General features: G+C 47.0%; 1 protein-coding gene across 34 annotated transcripts in view; it reads right to left on the bottom strand.

Annotated features, from left to right (window-relative positions):
- Positions 1-19,419, bottom strand: part of TNS3 (tensin 3) — a 369,544-nt gene that overhangs the window by 192,730 nt on the left and 157,395 nt on the right. For 30 of the 34 annotated variants that reach the window (XM_082286390.1, XM_082286375.1, XM_082286389.1 and 27 more), the window contains 2 exons: positions 12,301-12,361; positions 12,064-12,139 (listed from right to left, as the gene is read on the bottom strand). In XM_082286390.1, coding sequence (XP_082142516.1) covers positions 12,064-12,139; positions 12,301-12,361 — 137 coding nt within the window. The remainder of the gene's footprint in view (positions 1-12,063; positions 12,140-12,300; positions 12,362-19,419) is intronic. The other 4 variants (XM_082286384.1, XM_082286400.1, XM_082286382.1 and 1 more) reach the window with 2 other exon arrangements.

Raw genomic sequence — 19,419 nt, 5'->3', positions numbered from 1 at the left:
TCAACACATAGCGCTTGCCTTGGCGGGTTTGGGGAAGGCTGATGTAATCAACCTGCCAGGCTTCCCCATACCTGTACTTTGACCATCGTCCACCGTACCAGAGAGGCTTCACCTGCTTGGCCTGTTTGATTGCAGCACAGGTCTCACAACTGCGGATGACCTGTGAGATGCTGTCCATGGAAAGGTCCACCCCTCGATCACGGGCCCATCGGTATGTTGCATCTCTCCCCTGATGACCAGAGGCATCATGGGCCCAACGAGCTAGGAATAATTCTCCCTTGTGCTGCCAGTCCAGATCCACCTGTGATACTTTCACCTTGGCAGCTCGGTCCACTTGCCCGTTGTTGCGATGTTCTTCATTAGCCCGACTCTTGGATACGTGCACATCCACGTGTCGAACCTTCACGGTCAGCTTCTCTACTCGGGCGGCGATGTCCTGCCAAATCTCAGCAGCCCAGATGGGTTTCCCTCTGCGCTGCCAGTTGGCCTTTCTCCAGCGATCCAGCCATCCCCACAGAGCATTAGCTACCATCCATGAGTCGGTGTAGAGATAGAGCCTCGGCCACTTCTCTCGTTCAGCAATATCCAAAGCCAGCTGGACGGCTTTAAGCTCTGCAACCTGACTCGATCCACCTTGTCCCTCGGTAGCTTGTGCAACTCGTCCTGTGGGGCTCCATACTGCAGCTTTCCACTTCCGGTTAGCGCCTACAATTCAGCAGGAACCATCAGTGAAGAGGGCATAACGTCTTTCAGTCTCCGGTAGCTCATTATATGGTGGGGCTTCCTCAGCACGGGTCACTTGCTCTTCCTCTTCTTCAGAAGATAATCCAAAAGTCTCACCTTCAGGCCAGTTTGTTATAATTTCTAGAATCCCAGGGCAATTCGGGTTTCCAATACGGGCACGCTGTGTGATGAGGGCGATCCATTTGCTCCATGTGCTGTCGGTGGCATGATGCGTGGAAGGAACCTTTCCCTTGAACATCCAATCCAGCACCGGTAGTCGGGGTGCCAGAAGCAACTGTGCTTCAGTGCCAATTACCTCAGAGGCAGCTTGGACTCCTTCATAGGCTGCCAAGATTTCCTTCTCTGTGGGAGTGTAGTTGGCTTCAGACCCTCTGTAGCTTCGGCTCCAGAATCCCAGTGGTCGGCCCCGAGTCTCACCAGGCACCTTCTGCCAGAGGCTCCAGGACAGACCATTGTTCCCGGCTGCAGAGTAGAGCACGTTTTTTCACCTCTAGTCCTGTTCTGACTGGGCCAAGGGCTACTGCATGAGCGATTTTCTGCTTGATCTGGGCGAAGGCTTGCTGCTGTTCAGGGCCCCAGTGGAAATCATTGTTCTTGCGGGTAACCAGGTAGAGAGGGGTCACGATCTGGCTGTACTCGGGAATGTGCATCCTCCAGAAACCTATGGCGCCTAGGAAAGCTTGTGTTTCCTTCTTGCTGGTCGGTGGAGACATCGCAGTGATCTTATTGATGACCTCGGTGGGAATCTGACATCGTCCATCTTGCCACTTTACTCCCAGGAACTGGATCTCTTGAGCAGATCCCTTGACTTTGCTCCTTTTGATGGCAAAGCCAGCTTCCAGGAGAATCTGGATGATTTTCTCTCCTTTCTCAAACACTTCCTTTGCTGTGTTTCCCCATACAATGATGTCATCGATGTATTGCAGATGTTCTGGAGCCTCACCCTTTTCCAATGCAGTCTGGATCAGTCCGTGGCAAATGGTGGGACTGTGCTTCCACCCCTGGGGCAGTTGGTTCCAGGTGTATTGCACACCCTTCCAGGTGAAAGCAAATTGGGGCCTGCATTCTGCTGCCAAAGGAATGGAGAAGAAGGCATTGGCAATGTCAATAGTGGAGTACCACTTTGCTGCTTTGGACTCCAGCTCGTACTGAAGTTCCAACATGTCCGGCACAGCGGCGCTCAATGGTGGCGTGACCTCATTCAGGCCACGGTAGTCCACCGTCAGCCTCCATTCTCCAATGGACTTACGCACTGGCCATATAGGGCTGTTGAAAGGTGAATGGGCCTTGCTGACCACCCCTTGGCTCTCCAGTTTGCGAATCATCTCATGGATGGGAACCACAGAGTCTCTGTCGGTGTGCTATTGCCAACGGTGCACTGTTGCTGTGGCGATTGGCACCTGTTGTTCTGCAACTCTTAGCAGTCCCACGGCAGAGGGGTCATCTGAGAGGCCAGGCAATGTACTCAGTTGTCTGATATCTTCTGTCTCCACAGCAGCTATCCCAAAAGCCCAACGATGTCCTTTTGGGTCCTTGAAATATCCATTTCTGAGATAGTCTATGCCGAGAATGCACGGGGCCTCTGGGCCAGTGACGATGGGGTGTTTCTGCCACTCGTTCCCAGTTAAACTCACTTCAGCTTCCAGTACAGTCAGCTGCTGGGATCCTCCTGTCACCCCAGAAATAGAAATGGGTTCTGCTCCCACATACCTTGATGGCATCAGAGTACATTGAGCGCCGGTGTCAACCAAAGGCGTGTATTTTTGTGGGTCAGATGTGCCAGGCCATCGGATCCACACAGTCCAAAACACCCAATTCTCCCTTTCCTCTACCTGGCTAGAGGCAGAGCCCCTCTATTCCTGATCATGGTACATGTTGCTGCCTTCCGGTGAATATGCTCCTGAGGTCCCTTCAAGAGGATCGGTCATGTTATCATTCCTATGCCGTCTGGAGTTCTGTGTGCGAGAGACCAGAGCGGCGTTGACTCTAGATGCGCTTCTTGTGGTAGTTGCCCCTCTTTTTAGTTCACGTACCCTGGCTGCTAAGGAGGAGGTGGGTTCTCCATACCACTTACTCATGTCCTCTCCATGTTCCTGAAGGAAAAACCAGAGATTACCTCGTGGGGTGTATCCTGTCTCCCTGGTTGGGGGATGCCGGCTCCTAATGGCAGAGACTCTTGTTGGTTCTGGCGGGATGTGGTAAATCTCTTCCTTAAGTTCCTTTTTCAGTTTCTGATGGCCTTCTTCGATCAAGCTCCAGACTTGCTCAGCCAGCCTTGTTTCCACAGATGAGACATGAGTGCGAAACGGGGCTATGACGGTGTCCTCGTAAATCCTCAGCTTGTTCACCAAGACACCCACCCTGTCCTCACCTTCCCTCCATTGCAGCATTGCCAGGTAACGGGAGTACATCTCTGGTCCGAGGCGTGCGAACCTCAACCACATCTGTGATGTGCACTGGACACCATCTGGGCTCTTCGGAAATCTCTCATCTTCTGAGAAAATGATCTCCAGCACAGCCAATTCCCTCAGGCACCGGATACCTTGTTCCATTGTGCTCCATTTTCCTTGGTGCACCTGGAGGTCTTCTTTACAAAGGTACCTGTCCCTTACACTTGTAAGCAGTCGCCGCCAGAGGCTGAGAGTTTCTTGGGTTCTCCCGATCCCCTGGTCAATGACCACATCCCGGGACAGAGATCCCAGCTGCCTGGCCTCACTTCCGTCCAGAATGGTGTCATTGGCTGCAGCGTCCCAGATGCGGAGCAGCCAGGTCAGGATAGACTCGTTCGTCTGGCGGGTGAATTCCCTCTGCAGGTCACGCAGCTCACCCAGGGATAGCGACCGAGTGATGATCTCTGGCTCTGCCTCTTCTGCTGGGTGCGAAGGTCCTGCTGCATCCTCGTCAGTCACTATGCGGACTGATTTGCTTTTTGATTTCTTCTTCTGAACGGGGGCAACTGCAGTTGGTTTAGGCTGTTCTGGTTCAGTAACAGTTTGTGTGGAGATGCTGACAGCGCCTTTGGTTTTTTCCTCCTCTGCGTCAGTCTGCGTGGACATGGACGCTGCGGTCTTGCGTCTGGGTTCTTTCTCCTCTGTGACAGTCTGAGTAGGGATGGATGCTGTCACTATGCTTTTGGTTCCTTTCTTCTTTGCGACAATCTGTGTAGACATTGTGCTTGTTGCTCGGCTCTTTTTTTCTCTCATCCTGAGGATGCTGTGCCATAGCTCTGATCCTAAGCATGGTGTACACAGTGCAGGTCATAGAGAAAAAAGGGAAGAGAACTGACAACAAGATTATGCCATCCTTAACATCCACAGGGAACTCAATATTTTCAAAAACTGCTGTGTCCGGTCTGAAAGGCTGGAAAAAAGCATTCTTTAATCCTCCCCCCAGGGGCTGGGTATGATTGTTGAAGCCCCAGATGTAGCAGCCTAAAGTAGGACAAGCAGATAAAGTTGAGTATATATTCCGAATTATGTTCATTGTCTCGGAGGTTATCATGCAGTAGGCATAATAGACTAATAAAGCAAATTTTATACCATACCCTGGTCTACACAGGAGCATTGCAATCGGCAGATAGCTCCCCATGTGCGGAAAAATATAGAGAGCTAGGTACAAGACCCATGTAAGAATGTTGAACATCATAGTGAGTAGGTGGCTTCTACAATACAAAACTGTAATTCTGACTTTTCTCAGCAGCCAGCCCCACCTTGGGCGTCAAATTATGTACTAGTTTGAAAACAAACTAGTGGGAGACACCAAGTCAGAATAACAATTTAATAGGGAAATAAAAGGAGGGGGAAAGAAAAAACAATAAAAGCGGATAACACTGGGTTAAACTGACAGAGTTAGGATACACCCTGTTAGTCAGGGTGGTGGTGGCAGTCTGGTAGAATGGTGGCTGCAGTTCTCCCGAAGTGGCGATCCTGTAGAAAAAGAAGGGTCTGCTCCTCCTCAGAAGGTCCAGTGGTTGGCTGTGTAGCTCCTGTCCTCTGGAAATCCAGTGGAAAGGCCTTGTCTCTGGTGTTCAGCCTCAGCTTATATCCACGATGGGATGCTTGGTTCCTCCCTCTGGGTGGAGCATCTCACAATGGGGTGATGAGTCATGAGGCCAAGTGTTGATTAGGCTCATTAACAGAAGATAGTCCAGAGGGAGTTATCTATGAGTCATGCGGCAGGACAATGATGGGCCATTAACAGCAAGATAGTCTGGGGGGAGGAGGCAAGGAAACACTGCCCCACCTGATTTCAACAGCTGATGGGGATGGTAATAGAATACACCGCAACCCAGGACAAGTGGCAGTGTGTCTTGGGGTGACTTTATGATGTTGTATCCCCTATCACTGCTTTATGCCCAGGAAATTAATTTTGTGCCTTTCTGTGCCTTTAAACTGAGCCTGAGAGGGGGGGAAAAAAAACTGAGCAAAACTTTTCAAAGCAGTTTTGGACACAGAGATACATAGACTCCTCCCTGCATCCTGCAGCAGCAAGAGGGCGGAGAAACACCCTGCTTGCTTTTTTTAGCCAGCTTTCAGCCAGTTTTTCAGCTCCTTTTCCTCCAGAGAGTTGAACTTTGTTTTCCTGGGACTTTGATTTTTCCCTTCTTCTGTGCTGGGCTGTTTCAACATCAGAATACATTGGGAGGACTTTCCACTGAGGCCTTGCCCCTGGAGGTGGGCCTGCGACCCAGCTCCAAGGAGAAAGAAAGAGAGAGAGAGACCTATGGAAGGACTCTAAAAATTTCCCAGGTTTTCTCTCCACAGCGAGAGGCTTTATTATTTAGCATTATTATCCCTTTCCTGTGTGTTTGTTAAATAAATAGTTTTTATCTCTTCCACTTTCCTCCAAGGAAAATCTATTTTTTTCCCAAACCTGGGGGGGTAGGGCTGGTTGTAACCTGCCTTCTAGCAGAGGATATTTTCCTTGAAATTTATCCAAACTGGTGCACAGTGTCATTCAGCAACAAATATACAATTCTACATTACTGACTGTTCTCACCCAAAAATCAAATCTGCTTGAGGTACACACTGTATTTCCCTGTCCCTCTGCATTACCCACCAAGTGCACCCAGGTCCTTGAGTAAAAACAATCCCACAGATGGGTTTGCCTTTGCTTGAAGCAGAACTAATCCAAACTGTCTTCCCTAACATATTCCTCTTATGCACCACAGGGACTTTATTCCCTTCTGCAGTATGTGGAGGTTTTGATTGGTCAGGGCCAGGTCAATTGGTAGAGCTCTAGTGTTAACTAACCAGGTGGCCTTTGCTAGATCCCAATGTTTGAAGGTCCCACCATCCATTATTTTCAATCTGGTTTTTAACAGTCCATTGTAACATTCAGTTTTCCCAGAGGCTGGTGCATGGTACATGGTACCCACTCAATACTCTGGGCTCTCTGGCCCAGGTATCTATGAAGCGATTTTTGAAATGAGTCCCTGTAGATACAAAAATGCTGCTAGCAAGGGTTTTCTTGCTAGTTTCTAAGTCCATGAGAGACTTTTCTCTCTCACAGAAGAGGTAGCAGAGTATGTAAACAACCAAGCCACCTACAGCCTTGAAAAGTCTTGTTTATAGTATAGTAGAAAATATTTTGACAATGGATGTTTTAGGATTTAGCCAATCATCCCAAGGGGTGGCTGATCCTTTGTCCAATTAGACTATGAAGAAAAAAGTCTATAAAAGAGTTTGTAAAATAATTAAATCAATCCATCTTCCTGCACAATTCCTGCCTGCTGGATCTTCTCTCCTCTCCTCCCTATGGCTGCGGGACACGGTGATATACCCTAGGGCCTAGGCCTGCAGTAATAAGTCCCCTTGTCCACCTCACTTCTTTCTGGGGTGTCATGTCTCCAAAGGACTTGCTTTTCAAAGCCCAAGATGGTGCTCCTGGCAGTGGCATGAGACACAGGGTACATCTCCAGCCATCCAGTGGTTGCTTCCACCACTGTAAGAATGTAGTGCTTGCCTTGGTGGGTTTGCCTGAGTGTGATGCAATCAATCTGCCAGACCTCCCCATATTTATATGTCAGCCACTGTCTCCCATACTACAGGGGCTTTACCAACTTGGCCTGCTTGATTGAAGCACATTTCACAGTTATGGATAACCTGAGAGATAGAGCCCATGGTTAAATTCAGCCCTTGATCACCAGCCCATCTGTATGTTGCATCTCTTCCCTCATAATCTGAGGTGTCATGGGCCCACCAAGCCAGAAGTAATTCACCCTTATGTTGCCAGTCCAGATCTGAGACACTTTAATCTTGGCAGCTTGATCCACCTGTTGGTTGGTGCAACATTCTTCGGTAGCCTGACTCTTGGGTACGTGTGCATCTACATGAGGTACTTTTACAGCCAACTGCTCTATCCAGGTAGCAAAGTCTTGCCACAATTCAACAGCCCAGATAGATTTACCTCTGTGCTATCAATTAGTCTTTTTCCACCAGTACAGACACCCCCACAGAGCACTTGCCACCATCCATGAGTTAGTGTACAGATAGAGTGTTGGCCATTTCTCTCATTCAGCAATACCTAATGCCTTTCAGCTCTGTGACCTGACTTGATCCACCTTGTCCCTCAATAGCTTCTGCAACTTGTTGCATAGGACTTCATACAGCAGCCTTCCATTTTCAATGTATCCCTACAATACGGCAGGAATTGTCAGTAAAGAGAGCATATCACTTTTCATTTTCTGGTGCTGATTATATAGTGGGGCCTTCTCAGCACGTCACCTTCTCCTTTTGCTTCTCCTATGTTAGTACAAAATTTTTGCCTTCAGGCCATTTTGTGGTGACTTCCAAGATTCCTGGGCAATGGGGGGTTTCCTACTCAAGCTCGCTGTGTGATCAGCATGATTCACTCACTCCATGAAGTGTCGGTGGCATGAGTAAAACATCTTTTGAACATCCAACCCAGCACTGGCAGTTGGGTTGCCAGGAGGAGCTGTGCTTTGGCCAATCACTTCTGAAGTAGCTCAAACCCCTTCATAAGCTGCCAGGATCTCTTTTTCAGTAGGGGTGTAGCAGGCCTCGGATCCTTTGTATCCCCAGCTCCAGCATCCCAGGGCTCAAGTCTCCTCAAGTCTCCCCACGTACTTTTTGCCAGACACTCCAGGAAGGACCATTCTCCATGGCTGCAGTATAGAGCACACTTTTCACATCTTATCTTGTCCTGACTGGCCCAAGGGCTACTGCACAAGCAATCATTTGTTTGATTTGTTCAAAAGCTTGTTGTTGCTCAGGACCACACTTAAAAATCATTCGTCTTCCAGGTCACTTGATAGAGAGGCCTTACAATCTAACTAAAATCTGAAAAATACATCCTCCAAAAACCTATAATGCCTAGGAAAGCCTGTATTTCCTTCTTGCTGGTTGGTGGGGACATAGCTGCTATTTTGTTGACCACATCCATTGGAATCTGACAGCACTCATCTTGCCATTTTACTCCTTAAATCTGAATTTCCTGGGCAGGTCCCTTGACCTTACTCTGCTCTATGGCACAACTGGCCTTCAGGAGGACTTGGATTATCTTCTCCCCTTTCTCAAAAACTTCCTCTGCTGTGTAGCCCCACAGAATGATGTCATCAATGTGCGCAAGTATTCTGGAGCCTTGCCCTTTTCCAGATCAGTCTGGATCAGTCCATGGCAAATAGTGGGGCTGTTTCCAGTCCTGGTGCAGTCCATTCCAGGTGTACTGGACACCCCTCCAGGTAAAAGCAAACTTGCCTGCACTTTGCTGCTAAAGGAATGGAAAAAAAATGCAATAGCAATATCAAAGGTGACTCCACTTTGCTATCTTGGACTCCAGTTCATATTGAAGTCCCAGCATGTCCAGCACAGCAGCACTCAACAGTGGCCTATTGCCCACTGTCAGTCTCCACTGTCCAATGGACTTATGCACTGGCCATACAGGACTAATAAAGGGTGAGTGAGCCTTGCTGACCACTCCCTGGCTCTCCAGTGGATGAATCATCTCATGCATGGGGATTATGGTTTCCCAGTTTGTTGTGGTACTGTCAAGAGTACATTTTTGTGGTAGTGATTGGTACTTGCTGTTTTTCAACTCTCAGCAGTCCCACAGGAGAAGGGCCCTCTGAGAGACCAGGCAAGGTGTTCAGCTGTCTGATTTCCTCTGTCTCCACAGCAGCTATCCCAAAAGCTCCATGATGACCTTTTGGGTCCTCAGAATACCCACTCCTGATGTCTATGTCCAGGATGCATGGGGTCTCTGGACCAGTCACAGCTGGGTGTTTTGCCATTCATTCCCAGTCAGGCTCAGTACATTCATTCCAGTACAGTCAGCTGTTGGGATTGCCCTGTCACCCCAGAAACAGAAGAAGATTCAGCCCCTACATATCTTAATGGCATCAGGGTACATTGTGCACTGGTGTCAACTAAAACTTTACACTCACATGGGTCTGATGTGCCAGGCCATGGGATCCACACAGTCCAATAAATCAGATTTTCCCTTTCTTCCACCTGGCTGGAGGTAGGGGCCCTCCTGGTAACAGTAGTTGTTGCTCATTTTTCGTAAGTATGGAGATCCCTTCAAGAGCATTGAAAGTAGCATCAGTCCTCCTATTCTGTCTGAGGACTTACTGGAAACTGAAGAATTTCCTGCAGTAGTTGTGCTTCCTCTCAACTCACACACCAGTGGCTGCTAGGACAGAGGTGGGTTTTCCATCGCACCTCCATATGTCCTCTCCATGGTCATGCACGTAAAACAACAGGTTACTTCGTGGTGTGTACCCTCTCTCTTGAGCAGGGCAACACTTATTGCTAATAGCAGAAACTGGACTGTACTGGCAGGGCATGGGACACTTCTTCAAATTGCTGGTAATCCTCTTTAAGTTGCTGGAGGTCCTTGGACAGTCTTTCCATGGACAAGACACAGGCCCATGGGGAGGAAGAGATACTTTCTTCATATAGTCATAGTTTGGTAACCAAATTATCCACTCTGTTCACGTTTCTTTCCATGACATCACTGTCAATGAGTTCGCATACAGTGATGGTGCACTTCCTAGGAACTTCTGCCTAGGTACAAGTGGTGTTTGTGTACACTGGACTTCATCTGGATTTATAGGGAATTGCTCATAATTTGAATCCTTATAAAGTACCTCCAGCACAGCTAATTCTCTCAAGTACTGGATATCTTTCTCCATGGTGTTCCACTTGTCTCGGTGCACTAATAGATGACCCTTGTTAAGATAAAAGATACTCCTTATACTTGACAGGAGTCACCTCCAGAGGCTGAGAGTCTCTGTCCTCTTCCCAATCCCAATGTACACCTTCCAGGACAGGGATCCCAGTTCCTTGGCTTCACTACCCTCTGGTTTCATATCATGGGCCACAATATCCCAGCACTGGACCAGCCACATCACCAGTGACTACCCAGCTGGTGGCTGAAATCTTTACCCATATCTCATAGCTCACCCAGGGACAGCGATCAGGTGATTATCTCTGGCCCTGCTTCTTCTTCTTGTGGAGGGCCCTACTGCCTCCTCATCCCTCATTATGCCAACTGATTTGGTCTCGGATTTCTTCTTCTGTATAGGGGCAACTGCTACCAGCACACATTGTTCCCCTGGTTCAGCTGCAGTTTGAGTGGCCACAGTCCCTGTTGATCTGCTTTCCTCCTCTTCCCAGTGAGGGTGCTGTCTGGTATTGAGCAATGTCCAATAAATAACAGTCAAAGCCCAGCACATTGTGTACCTTCATGCCTCTCTGGAACTGCCACAGCATTTTTCTTTTGTATATTTTATCACTTCAACAGAGTCCTGTGGTTGTTCAGGGGTGAACTTACAAACCATTGAAGCAGAACAGTCCTTCAAAAGCTGGCCCATTTTCTCCCACCTTCCATGCCACTCATGACTACCCATCCTTGGAGCAGATCTCTAGAAGAACCTCCTAAAAATCTCCTGTAACTCTAAACATAGTGTGGACCACAATGAGGAGAGCTGGCAGACCTAGCCACAAGAACATGTTTTCCTAAATATCCAAGGAGAATTCAAAATTCTCAAAAACTGTTGTAACAGGCCTGAAGGAGAAAAAGGAGGTGGAAAGCTAGGGAAAATCATTCTCCGCTGTTCCCCTCACAAACTGGGTATGATTTTTAATGGACTCCCAAAGGTAGTGCTGGAGGTAAGGGCAGGAGAGCAGCACTCAATACACATCCCAAATGACCCTCATTGTCCTTGATGTTACCACGTTATAAGCTGGTATCACATGGTACATCAACAAAACAATCCTGATCCCTCTCCCTGATCTGAAAAATATCATGAGGTATGGAAATATATACAGTTAGGTACCACACTGCGTGGACAAATCAAGCAACATTGTGACCAGTGACTCTGGACCAAATGCAACAAATGCTTAGATCAAATTTGTTTCAAACCCAGTCTAGGCAGACCTGTTGCTATTCTAACCTTTCGTGCCTCACATTGGGTGCCAGATAAGGCTGTCATGGTTTAGGAATGGTGTTCTCCAATTTAGTGTTCCCACTGAAACACCCCAAACCACACACACTGCTCAATCACTACCCCTCCCCCTCTCCCCCGCAGCAGGTTAGAGAGGAGAATTGGACACACAAACAGTAACAGCAATAATACAAATGACAGAGGGTGCAAGTGAAAAAAAACCCCAGACAATTCACACATGATTGCTCACAGACCTCTCCCCTTCTTCCTCCTCCCTATCCCCCAGAAACCCCAGCAATACCCGAGCACTCCCTCCACCATTCTACCTGATCCAGAAGGAAGTCCTTCCCCTATCCCTGAAAAATGACATGAGGTGGTACAAAATAACCTCTGGGTCCTAACCGTGCCCTGTCTGGTTACTGCAAAATTTAACCCTGTTGGGCTGGCCAGACCATTATCTATCCCTTATTTGGTATTGCACTTTTTTGACTGCCAGAACAATTTAGAATTACTTAGGTATTTTCCTTATAGTAGGTAGTTTTATAATTGTTCACACTGCCTGTCAAATTATAGGACAAGATATTTTAATGCCAAATTACAAATACTCCCCACAGTAATCTTTATAAAGAAAACAGCAATACAGGCCTTACTGGACTTGGTGATGCTATAAAATGAGAATACTGAGAGCAATTGTTTTGGAAACAATTTGCTCCTAAAATCCTTACAGTCTGAGTTTTACAAGAAGTTTTATTCCCATGAAAGCCAAAGATGATGACTAAATTAACCTAAATTATTCTGCAGTATCTCTAAGCACTTCATCAATTAATTTTTTTTACAAGAACACAAAACAGGTCAGAGGCTACAAACTAAATGTCATGTTAATAGATTTTCATTCCATACAATTAACTTACCATAATATCTCCCTTCAAAAGCTGGGCAGGGTCTATAGCAATGCAGATTCGACTTTGATTTTCTGACCCTATGCTACTTAACAGGAGAGAAAAGAAAAATAAAATACATGGTTTAAAGACACAAAAGCACAAAACAAACAAGAAACCCACAAACAAAACTAAAAAAGGCTATGTAATTCTGCAATCATGAAAATGAAAACCTAAATTCAAACAAAATGGAAAATGCTTACAACTTACTATATTCCAGATGTATAAACTGGTTGCATACCCTGGTATAACTTCAGAAAAGGCCGACAAGCTGAAAATAAGCCAACAAAAAAGGGTGCTTTGTAGTATTCAGATATAGGAAAATAATTACAACTAGAAACTTCATGCAAATCCAGACTGAGCAAAGAGGCACACAAGTGGCAATGCTGGACTGTCAAAATACCCGTCCAAGCAAAATTGGCTAAAAAAGTATTTTATTTTATGGGGAAGACACTTTTTCCTGATCTCCAGACTGGTTCTGAATTCAATAGGGAGGAACTTTAAAGGATTCTAGTGAGGAAGGAAACAAATTCTGCAAGAAAACAAGATTATTAAGGGAAGAATGATGATGCCCAAAACAAATGCAAACTCCCAATATAAAATAAAAACATTTTCAAAATAAACAAATTATTTGATCTTCAGTTTTGTTTCAAAATTAGTAAGGCCCTTAAATTTCTACCTAGAACAAACAATACCCTAACTTTATGGAAGTTATTTTAGAAATTAAATCAGACTAAACAACAATGACAATATAATCATTGCAAATTCAGGCTGATTATATTACAAAAGACCAGTGCTATTTAACCTTGGGATTATATAAATACAAAAACACAGAACTGTTATTTAATAATCAATCATTAAGACCTCTAAGTTCATCAAGTGCAACCATTAAAGTTGGATTCCTTTACTGTGCTCTAGCACAGTATCTCATTCTATCATTTTAGTTTTAAAGCCACTTAGTATAGCAAGCCACCTTAGTAGCACTGGTGAGACCACACCTCAAGAACTGTGTCCAATTCTGGGCCACTCACTTCTAGAAAGACACTGAGGTGGTGTAGTGTGTCCAGAAAAGTTCAAGGGACCTGGTGAAGCATCTCCACACATCCTATGAGGAGTGGCTGAGGGTGCTGGGTTGTTTAACCTGGAGGAAAGGAGGCTCAGGGAGACCTTATCGCTCCCTATAACTGCCTGAAAGGAGGTTGTAGCAAGGTGGGAATCAGCCTTTTCTCCCAGGCAACTAATAATACAATAAGAGGACATAGCCTCAAGCTGCACAGGGAAGGTTCCTTTTGGACATCAGGAAAAATTTTGTCACTGAAAGGGTTGTTAAACTTTGGAATGGAATGCCCAGGGAGGTGGTGGAGTCACCATCCCTGTAGGTGTTTGTCTTGGGGTGACCGTATGATGTGTATCCCATATCGCTGCCTATGCCCAGAAATTAATTTTTGTGCCTTTCGATGCCTCCAAACTGAACCTGAGAGGGGGAAGGAAAACTGAGCAAAACTTTCTCAAAGCAATTTGCAGCTTGTTCAAGGTCACACACAGATAGCAATTTGTTTCCCAGCTGTGGCAGGGGAGGGAGGAAGCACCCAGCTTGCTGCTCCTAGGACAGTTTTTTTTGGCCAGTGGTTCAGCTGCTTTTTCTCTGGAGAGAGACTGAGAGTTGAATTTTTCCTTCCCTGGAATTTCGGATTTTCTCCCTTTTCTACTGGACTGCTTGATTGCTTTAACATCAGAGCACATTGGGAGGACTTTCCACCGGGCACAGAGGGCCTGGCCCTGGGCCAAGCCCCAGCTCCGAGGAGACCAAAGGGAGGACTCTAACACTTTCCCAGGTTTCTTCTCCACAGGGAGAGATTTTATTACTTAGCATTATTATCCTTTTCCCATGTGTTTGTTAAATAAATAGCTTTTATCTCTTTCACTTTCCTTTGAGGAAAATTTATTTTTTCCTGAACCTGGTGGGGGAGGGGTGGTTGTGCCTTCTCTCAGAGGATATATTTCTAAGTTTGGCCAATCCAGAACAAATTTAGTGGCACCCAATGTGGGGCTCGAAGGAAAGTGAAAAACCTGTAGTAATTACATTTTGGGTTGAATTTACTTATTCTGTGTTGGGGTAAAGCAGTCACCATGCTGGTTGAGTTCATAATATCTCTCTGGCTTGATGTACTCATTTCTTTCTGGTCCTTAGGCTTCACTGAGGTACTGGTGTTTTTTTGGTCCCTAGGGTTGTTTGCCTACCCACAACTTGCTCCAATCTTGTCCCTGATATGTAAATTTTACAGAGAAGGGAGACGAATCAGGATTTCTATCTTGCTCTGCTCGGTGATAATGATTTATAAGAAGTTTACAGAGGTACAGGCAGCTGTTCGAAGTGTGTATGATAAGTGGTTTCTCCGTCGTAACCCCAGTCCTAGCTTCAGTAGCCTGTTTTGAGAATTTATTAGTAATTGCACCCAGATTGTGAAAAGAGGAGGAGACTGGGTTTCCCTTCCCTTTAAATTTGATAGGTTATCTTTTGAGAGTGTTCAGTTTCCCCTGGATGTTAAAGAGACTACCCTCCTGGTATTTAATCTGGTAAGCTTCCTCTATGTGCTCTGTATGTCTCACAGCTTGTCTAGAATGAGAGCTCAGACTGAGCTCAGCTCAGATTGACTGATGAGACACCTGACCCAGAGGTGGAAAATCCTGAGTGGTGTGGGGAATGGGAGGACATCGGCCAAACCCTAAAGAAATTCTCTGACCCGATTGTTTGGGATTTGCCATTTGAACAAATTCAGACACGGCTGAGATGGGGAAATATCTGAAAGAGAAATACAATGAAAATTCTGAGAAAAAGATCTTTGCAATATGTTGGGCTTTGGCATATGCTTTGGCATATGCCTATTGCACACTGCAGCAGGTAAAGGTAGAGGGGCAGGAAGATAAATCAGTAAAGCCTGCAGACACCCCAGTCACTCAGGCTACAGATAAACCAGACAGCAAGCCCAAACCAGATGGAGAGTCTAAGCCACTGACAATGGCTCCTGTCATGAGGAAAAACACACAACCAAAACTGATCGCCCAGTGAAAGATGAGGATAATGCAGGGGAAGGAACCTCAAAAGATGCAGGGGAAGGAACCTCAAAACCACCAACAGACTCAGGCACAGAAACCATTACTGAGTCCATGTCCATAAAGGACCTTCACAGCCTAAGAAAGGATTACACCTGACAGTCTGATGAATCCATAATAAGTTGGATGGTCTGTATTTGGGATGCGGCAGGTGATGATGTGATGCTGGATGGTGCTGAAGCGAGGCATTTGGGATCTCTGTCATGTGATCCAGTGATCAACCAAGAGATGATAAGGGGGGCTGACTCTGCCAGTCTCTGGAGACGAATTTTGAACAGGCGTGATTGAAAGATAATATGTGCAGAGATGATCTCTACATGCAGCAAACCCCGTGGAAGACGATAGAACAAGGGATCCAATGCCTGAGAGAACTAGGGGTGGTAGAGGTTGTCTTCACAAATGACCCAGGACTGAGGAATCCAGACCAGGCCAGAGTTATTCCATACATGTGGCAAAAACTCATACAACTTGGGCCACAAGAATATGCTTCTGCTTTAGCAATAATGAAACCGGACTACCGTGCGAATGAGACCATGCGGGATATGGCAGTGAAGCTCCGAGCCTATGCAGACTCTGTGCATGGCCTAACACATGCAAGAATCGCAGCTGTGGAAACACGTATGCAGAAAATGGAAGGTAAGATAGAGAAGAATCTCCAGGAGATTAAAGAGTGCCTTCTCCGCAGACATTCCCCAGAGAGAAGGAACATCCCATGAAGTGAGCTGTGGAAATTCCTGTGTGACAGTGGGGAAGACATGAAGAGGTGGGGTGGACAACCCACCTTTGCTCTGGCAGCACGAGAGAGTGAACTGAAGGAGTGCAAGTCTCAGAAAGGAAGTTCTACCAAAAAGGAAGTAGCTCCAGTTGCCTGTAGCCAAACTGCCGGAAATGATGGGAAAGATGATGACTTCTCCGATTCCCATGAAGGAACCTCTAAGATGCAGACCCAGGAAAAGAAGGATAACCAGGCGTAGATGGGCCCTGCCTCTAGCCAGGTAGAGGCCGGGGAAAACTGTGTTTTTTGGACGGTGTGGATTCGTTGGCCTGGTGCATCAGAACCACAAAAATATGATGCCTTGGTTGACACTGGTACACAGTGTACAATAATACCATTGCAGCATGTGGGGGTAGAATCTGTTTCTATTTCTGGTGTAACAGGTGAATCACAAAATTTTACCTTGGTGAAAGCTGAGGTAAGCCTGACTGGAAATGAGTGGAAGAAACATCTCATTGTGACTGGCCCAGAGGCCCCATGCATTTTGGGCATAGACTTCCTCCGGAATGGGTATTTTAGAGACCCAAAGGGACTCAAGTGGGCTTTTGGAATAGATGCTGTGGAGACAGAGGGCATTAAGTAATTGGACACTTTGCCTGGGCTATCAGAGAACCCGTCTGCAGTCGGCCTTCTGAAGATGGAAGAACAGAGAGTACCAATTGCCACCTCAACAGTGCATCGCCGACAGTACCGGACAACTCGAGATGCTGTGATTCCAATCCACAAGATGATCCATGAGCTTGAGAGCCAAGGGGTGGTCAGCAAGACCCACTCACCCTTCAATAGTCCCATTTGGCCTGTGTGCAAATCGGAAGGAGAATGGAGATTGACTGTGGACTATCGTGCCTTGAAGGAAGTGACTCCACCGTTGAGCGCTGCTGTGCCAGACATGTTGGAGCTCCAGTATGAGCTCGAGTCCAAAGCAGCGAAGTGGTACGCCACTATTGACATTGCTAATGCATTTTTCTCCATTCCTCTGGCAGCAGAGTGCAGGCCTCAGTTTGCCTTCACCTGGAGGGGCGTGCAGTACACCTGGAACCGACTGCCCCAGGGGTGGAAGCAATCAGTCCATCTGCCATGGACTGATCCAGGCTGCACTAGAAAAGGGTGAGGCTCCAGAATATTTGCAGTACATCGATGACATCATTGTGTGGGGGAACACCGCATCGGAGGTATCTGAGAAAGGAGAGAGAATCATCCAAATTCTCCTGGAAGCTGGATTCAGCATCACGAAGAGCAAGGTCAAGGGACCTGCTCAAGAGATCCAGTTCCTGGGAGTGAAATGGCAAGATGGACAGCGCCAGATTCCCACTGAGGTCATCAATAAGATCACAGCAATGTCTCCACCAACCAACAAGAAGGAAACACAAGCTTTCCTAGGCGCCATAGGCTTTTGGAGGATGCATATTCCTGAGTACAGCCAGATTGTGAGTCCTCTTTACCTGGTTACCTGCAAGAAGAACGATTTCCATTGGGGCCCCGAACAGCAACAAGCTTTTGCCCAAATCAAGCAGGAAATTGCTCATGCCGTAGCCCTTGGCCCAGTCAGGACAGGACCCGAAGTGAAGAACGTGGTCTACTCTGCAGCAGGGTGCCATAGCCTGTCCTGGAGCCTTTGGCAGAAGGTGCCTGGTGAGACTCGGGGCTGACCACTGGGATTTTGGAGCCGAAGCTACAGAGGGTCTGAAGCCAACTACACCCCAACAGAGAAGGAAATCTTGGCAGCCTATGAAGGAATCCAAGAGGTAATCGGCAGTGAGGCACAACAGGCCTCCTGTCACCCTGACTACTGGTGCTGGGTGGATGTTCAAAGCAAAGGTTCCCTCTCCCCGCCATGCCACCAGTGCTACATGGAGCAAATGGATTGCTCTCATCACACAGCACACCTGTATCGGAAAACTGAATCGCCCTGGGATTTTGGAAATAATCACAAATTAGCCTGAAGGTGAAAACTTTGGTCTCACTGATGAAGAGGAACAAGAACAAGTGACACATGCAGAAAAAGCTCCACCGTACAACCATCTGCCATCAGAAGACACACGCTACACTCTTTTCACCGACGGTTCTTGTCGCATCGTAGGGATGAAACATAAGTGGAAAGCGGCCGTATGGAGTCCCACACGATGGGTTGCAGAGGCTACTGAAGGAGAAGGTGGATCGAGCCAACTCGCTGAACTCAAAGCTGTTCAACTAGCCCTGGACATTGCTGAAAGAGAGAAGTAGCCAAAGCTCTACCTCTACACTGATTAATGGATGGTAGCCAATGCTCTGTGGGGATGGCTAGAAAAGTGGGAAAAAGCTAATTGGCAGTGTAGGGGAAAACCAATCTGGGCTGCTGAAGAGTGGAAAAACATCACTGCCCGAGTAAGAAAGCTGGTTGTGAAAGTCCGCCATGTAGATGCCCATGTCCCCAAGAGTAGGGCTAATGAAGAACACCAAAACAACAAGCAGGTAGATCAGGCTGCAGAGATAGAAGTGTCACAGGTAGACTTGGACTGGAAACACAAGGGAGAGTTGTTCCTAGCTCGATGGGCCCATGATGCCTCAGGTCATCAAGGCAGAGATGCCACCTATAGGTGGGCACAAGATTGAGGGGTGGATCTAACCATGGACAGTATCTCCCAGGTGATCCATGACTGTGAGACATGCGCTGCGATCAAGCAGGCCAAGTGAGTGAAGCCCCTGTGGTATGATGGGCGATGGTCCAAATACAAGTATGGGGAGGCCTGGCAGATTGATTACATCACACTGCCTCAAACACGCCGAGGCAAGCGTTATGTGCTCACAATGGTAGAAGCCACCACAGGATGGCTGGAGACTTACCCTGTGCCTCACACTACTGCCCGGAACACCATCCTGGGCCTGGAAAAGCAAGTCCTTTGCAGGCATGGTACCCCTGAGAGAACTGAATCTGATAATGGGACTCATTTTAAGAATAGCCTTATTAATACCTGGGCTAGAGAACATGGCATTGAGTGGGTGTACCATATCCCTTACCATGTACCAGCTGCAGGCAAAGTGGAATGGTGCAATGGATTGTTGAAAACCACTTTGAAGGCACTAGGTGGGGGAATTTTCAAAAACTGGGAATAGCATCTAGTAAAGGCCACCTGGTTAGTTAACACCCAAGGTTCCACCAATAGAGCTGGTCCAGCCCAATCTGAATCCCTGCATACAACAGATGGAGATAAGGTCCCAGTAGTGCACGTCAGAGGTCTGTTAGGAAAGACTGTGTGGATAAATTCTGCCTCGAGTACAGACAAACCCATCTGTGGGGTTGTCTTTGCTCAGGGACCTGGTTGCACATGGTGGGTAATGCAGAAAGATGGAACAACACGTTGTGTACCACAGGGAGATCTGATTGTTGTATGAGAACCACCTGTAGTGTGAAATGCTTGTATACCCCTGCTTGCTGATTGTCACTGTCACTGTTCGTATAT

This window comes from Coloeus monedula, assembly GCF_965178545.1.
Source record: "Coloeus monedula genome assembly, chromosome: 1".
NCBI classification, from domain to species: domain Eukaryota; kingdom Metazoa; phylum Chordata; class Aves; order Passeriformes; family Corvidae; genus Coloeus; species Coloeus monedula.
This window is presented reverse-complemented; position numbering and strand designations above follow the sequence as displayed.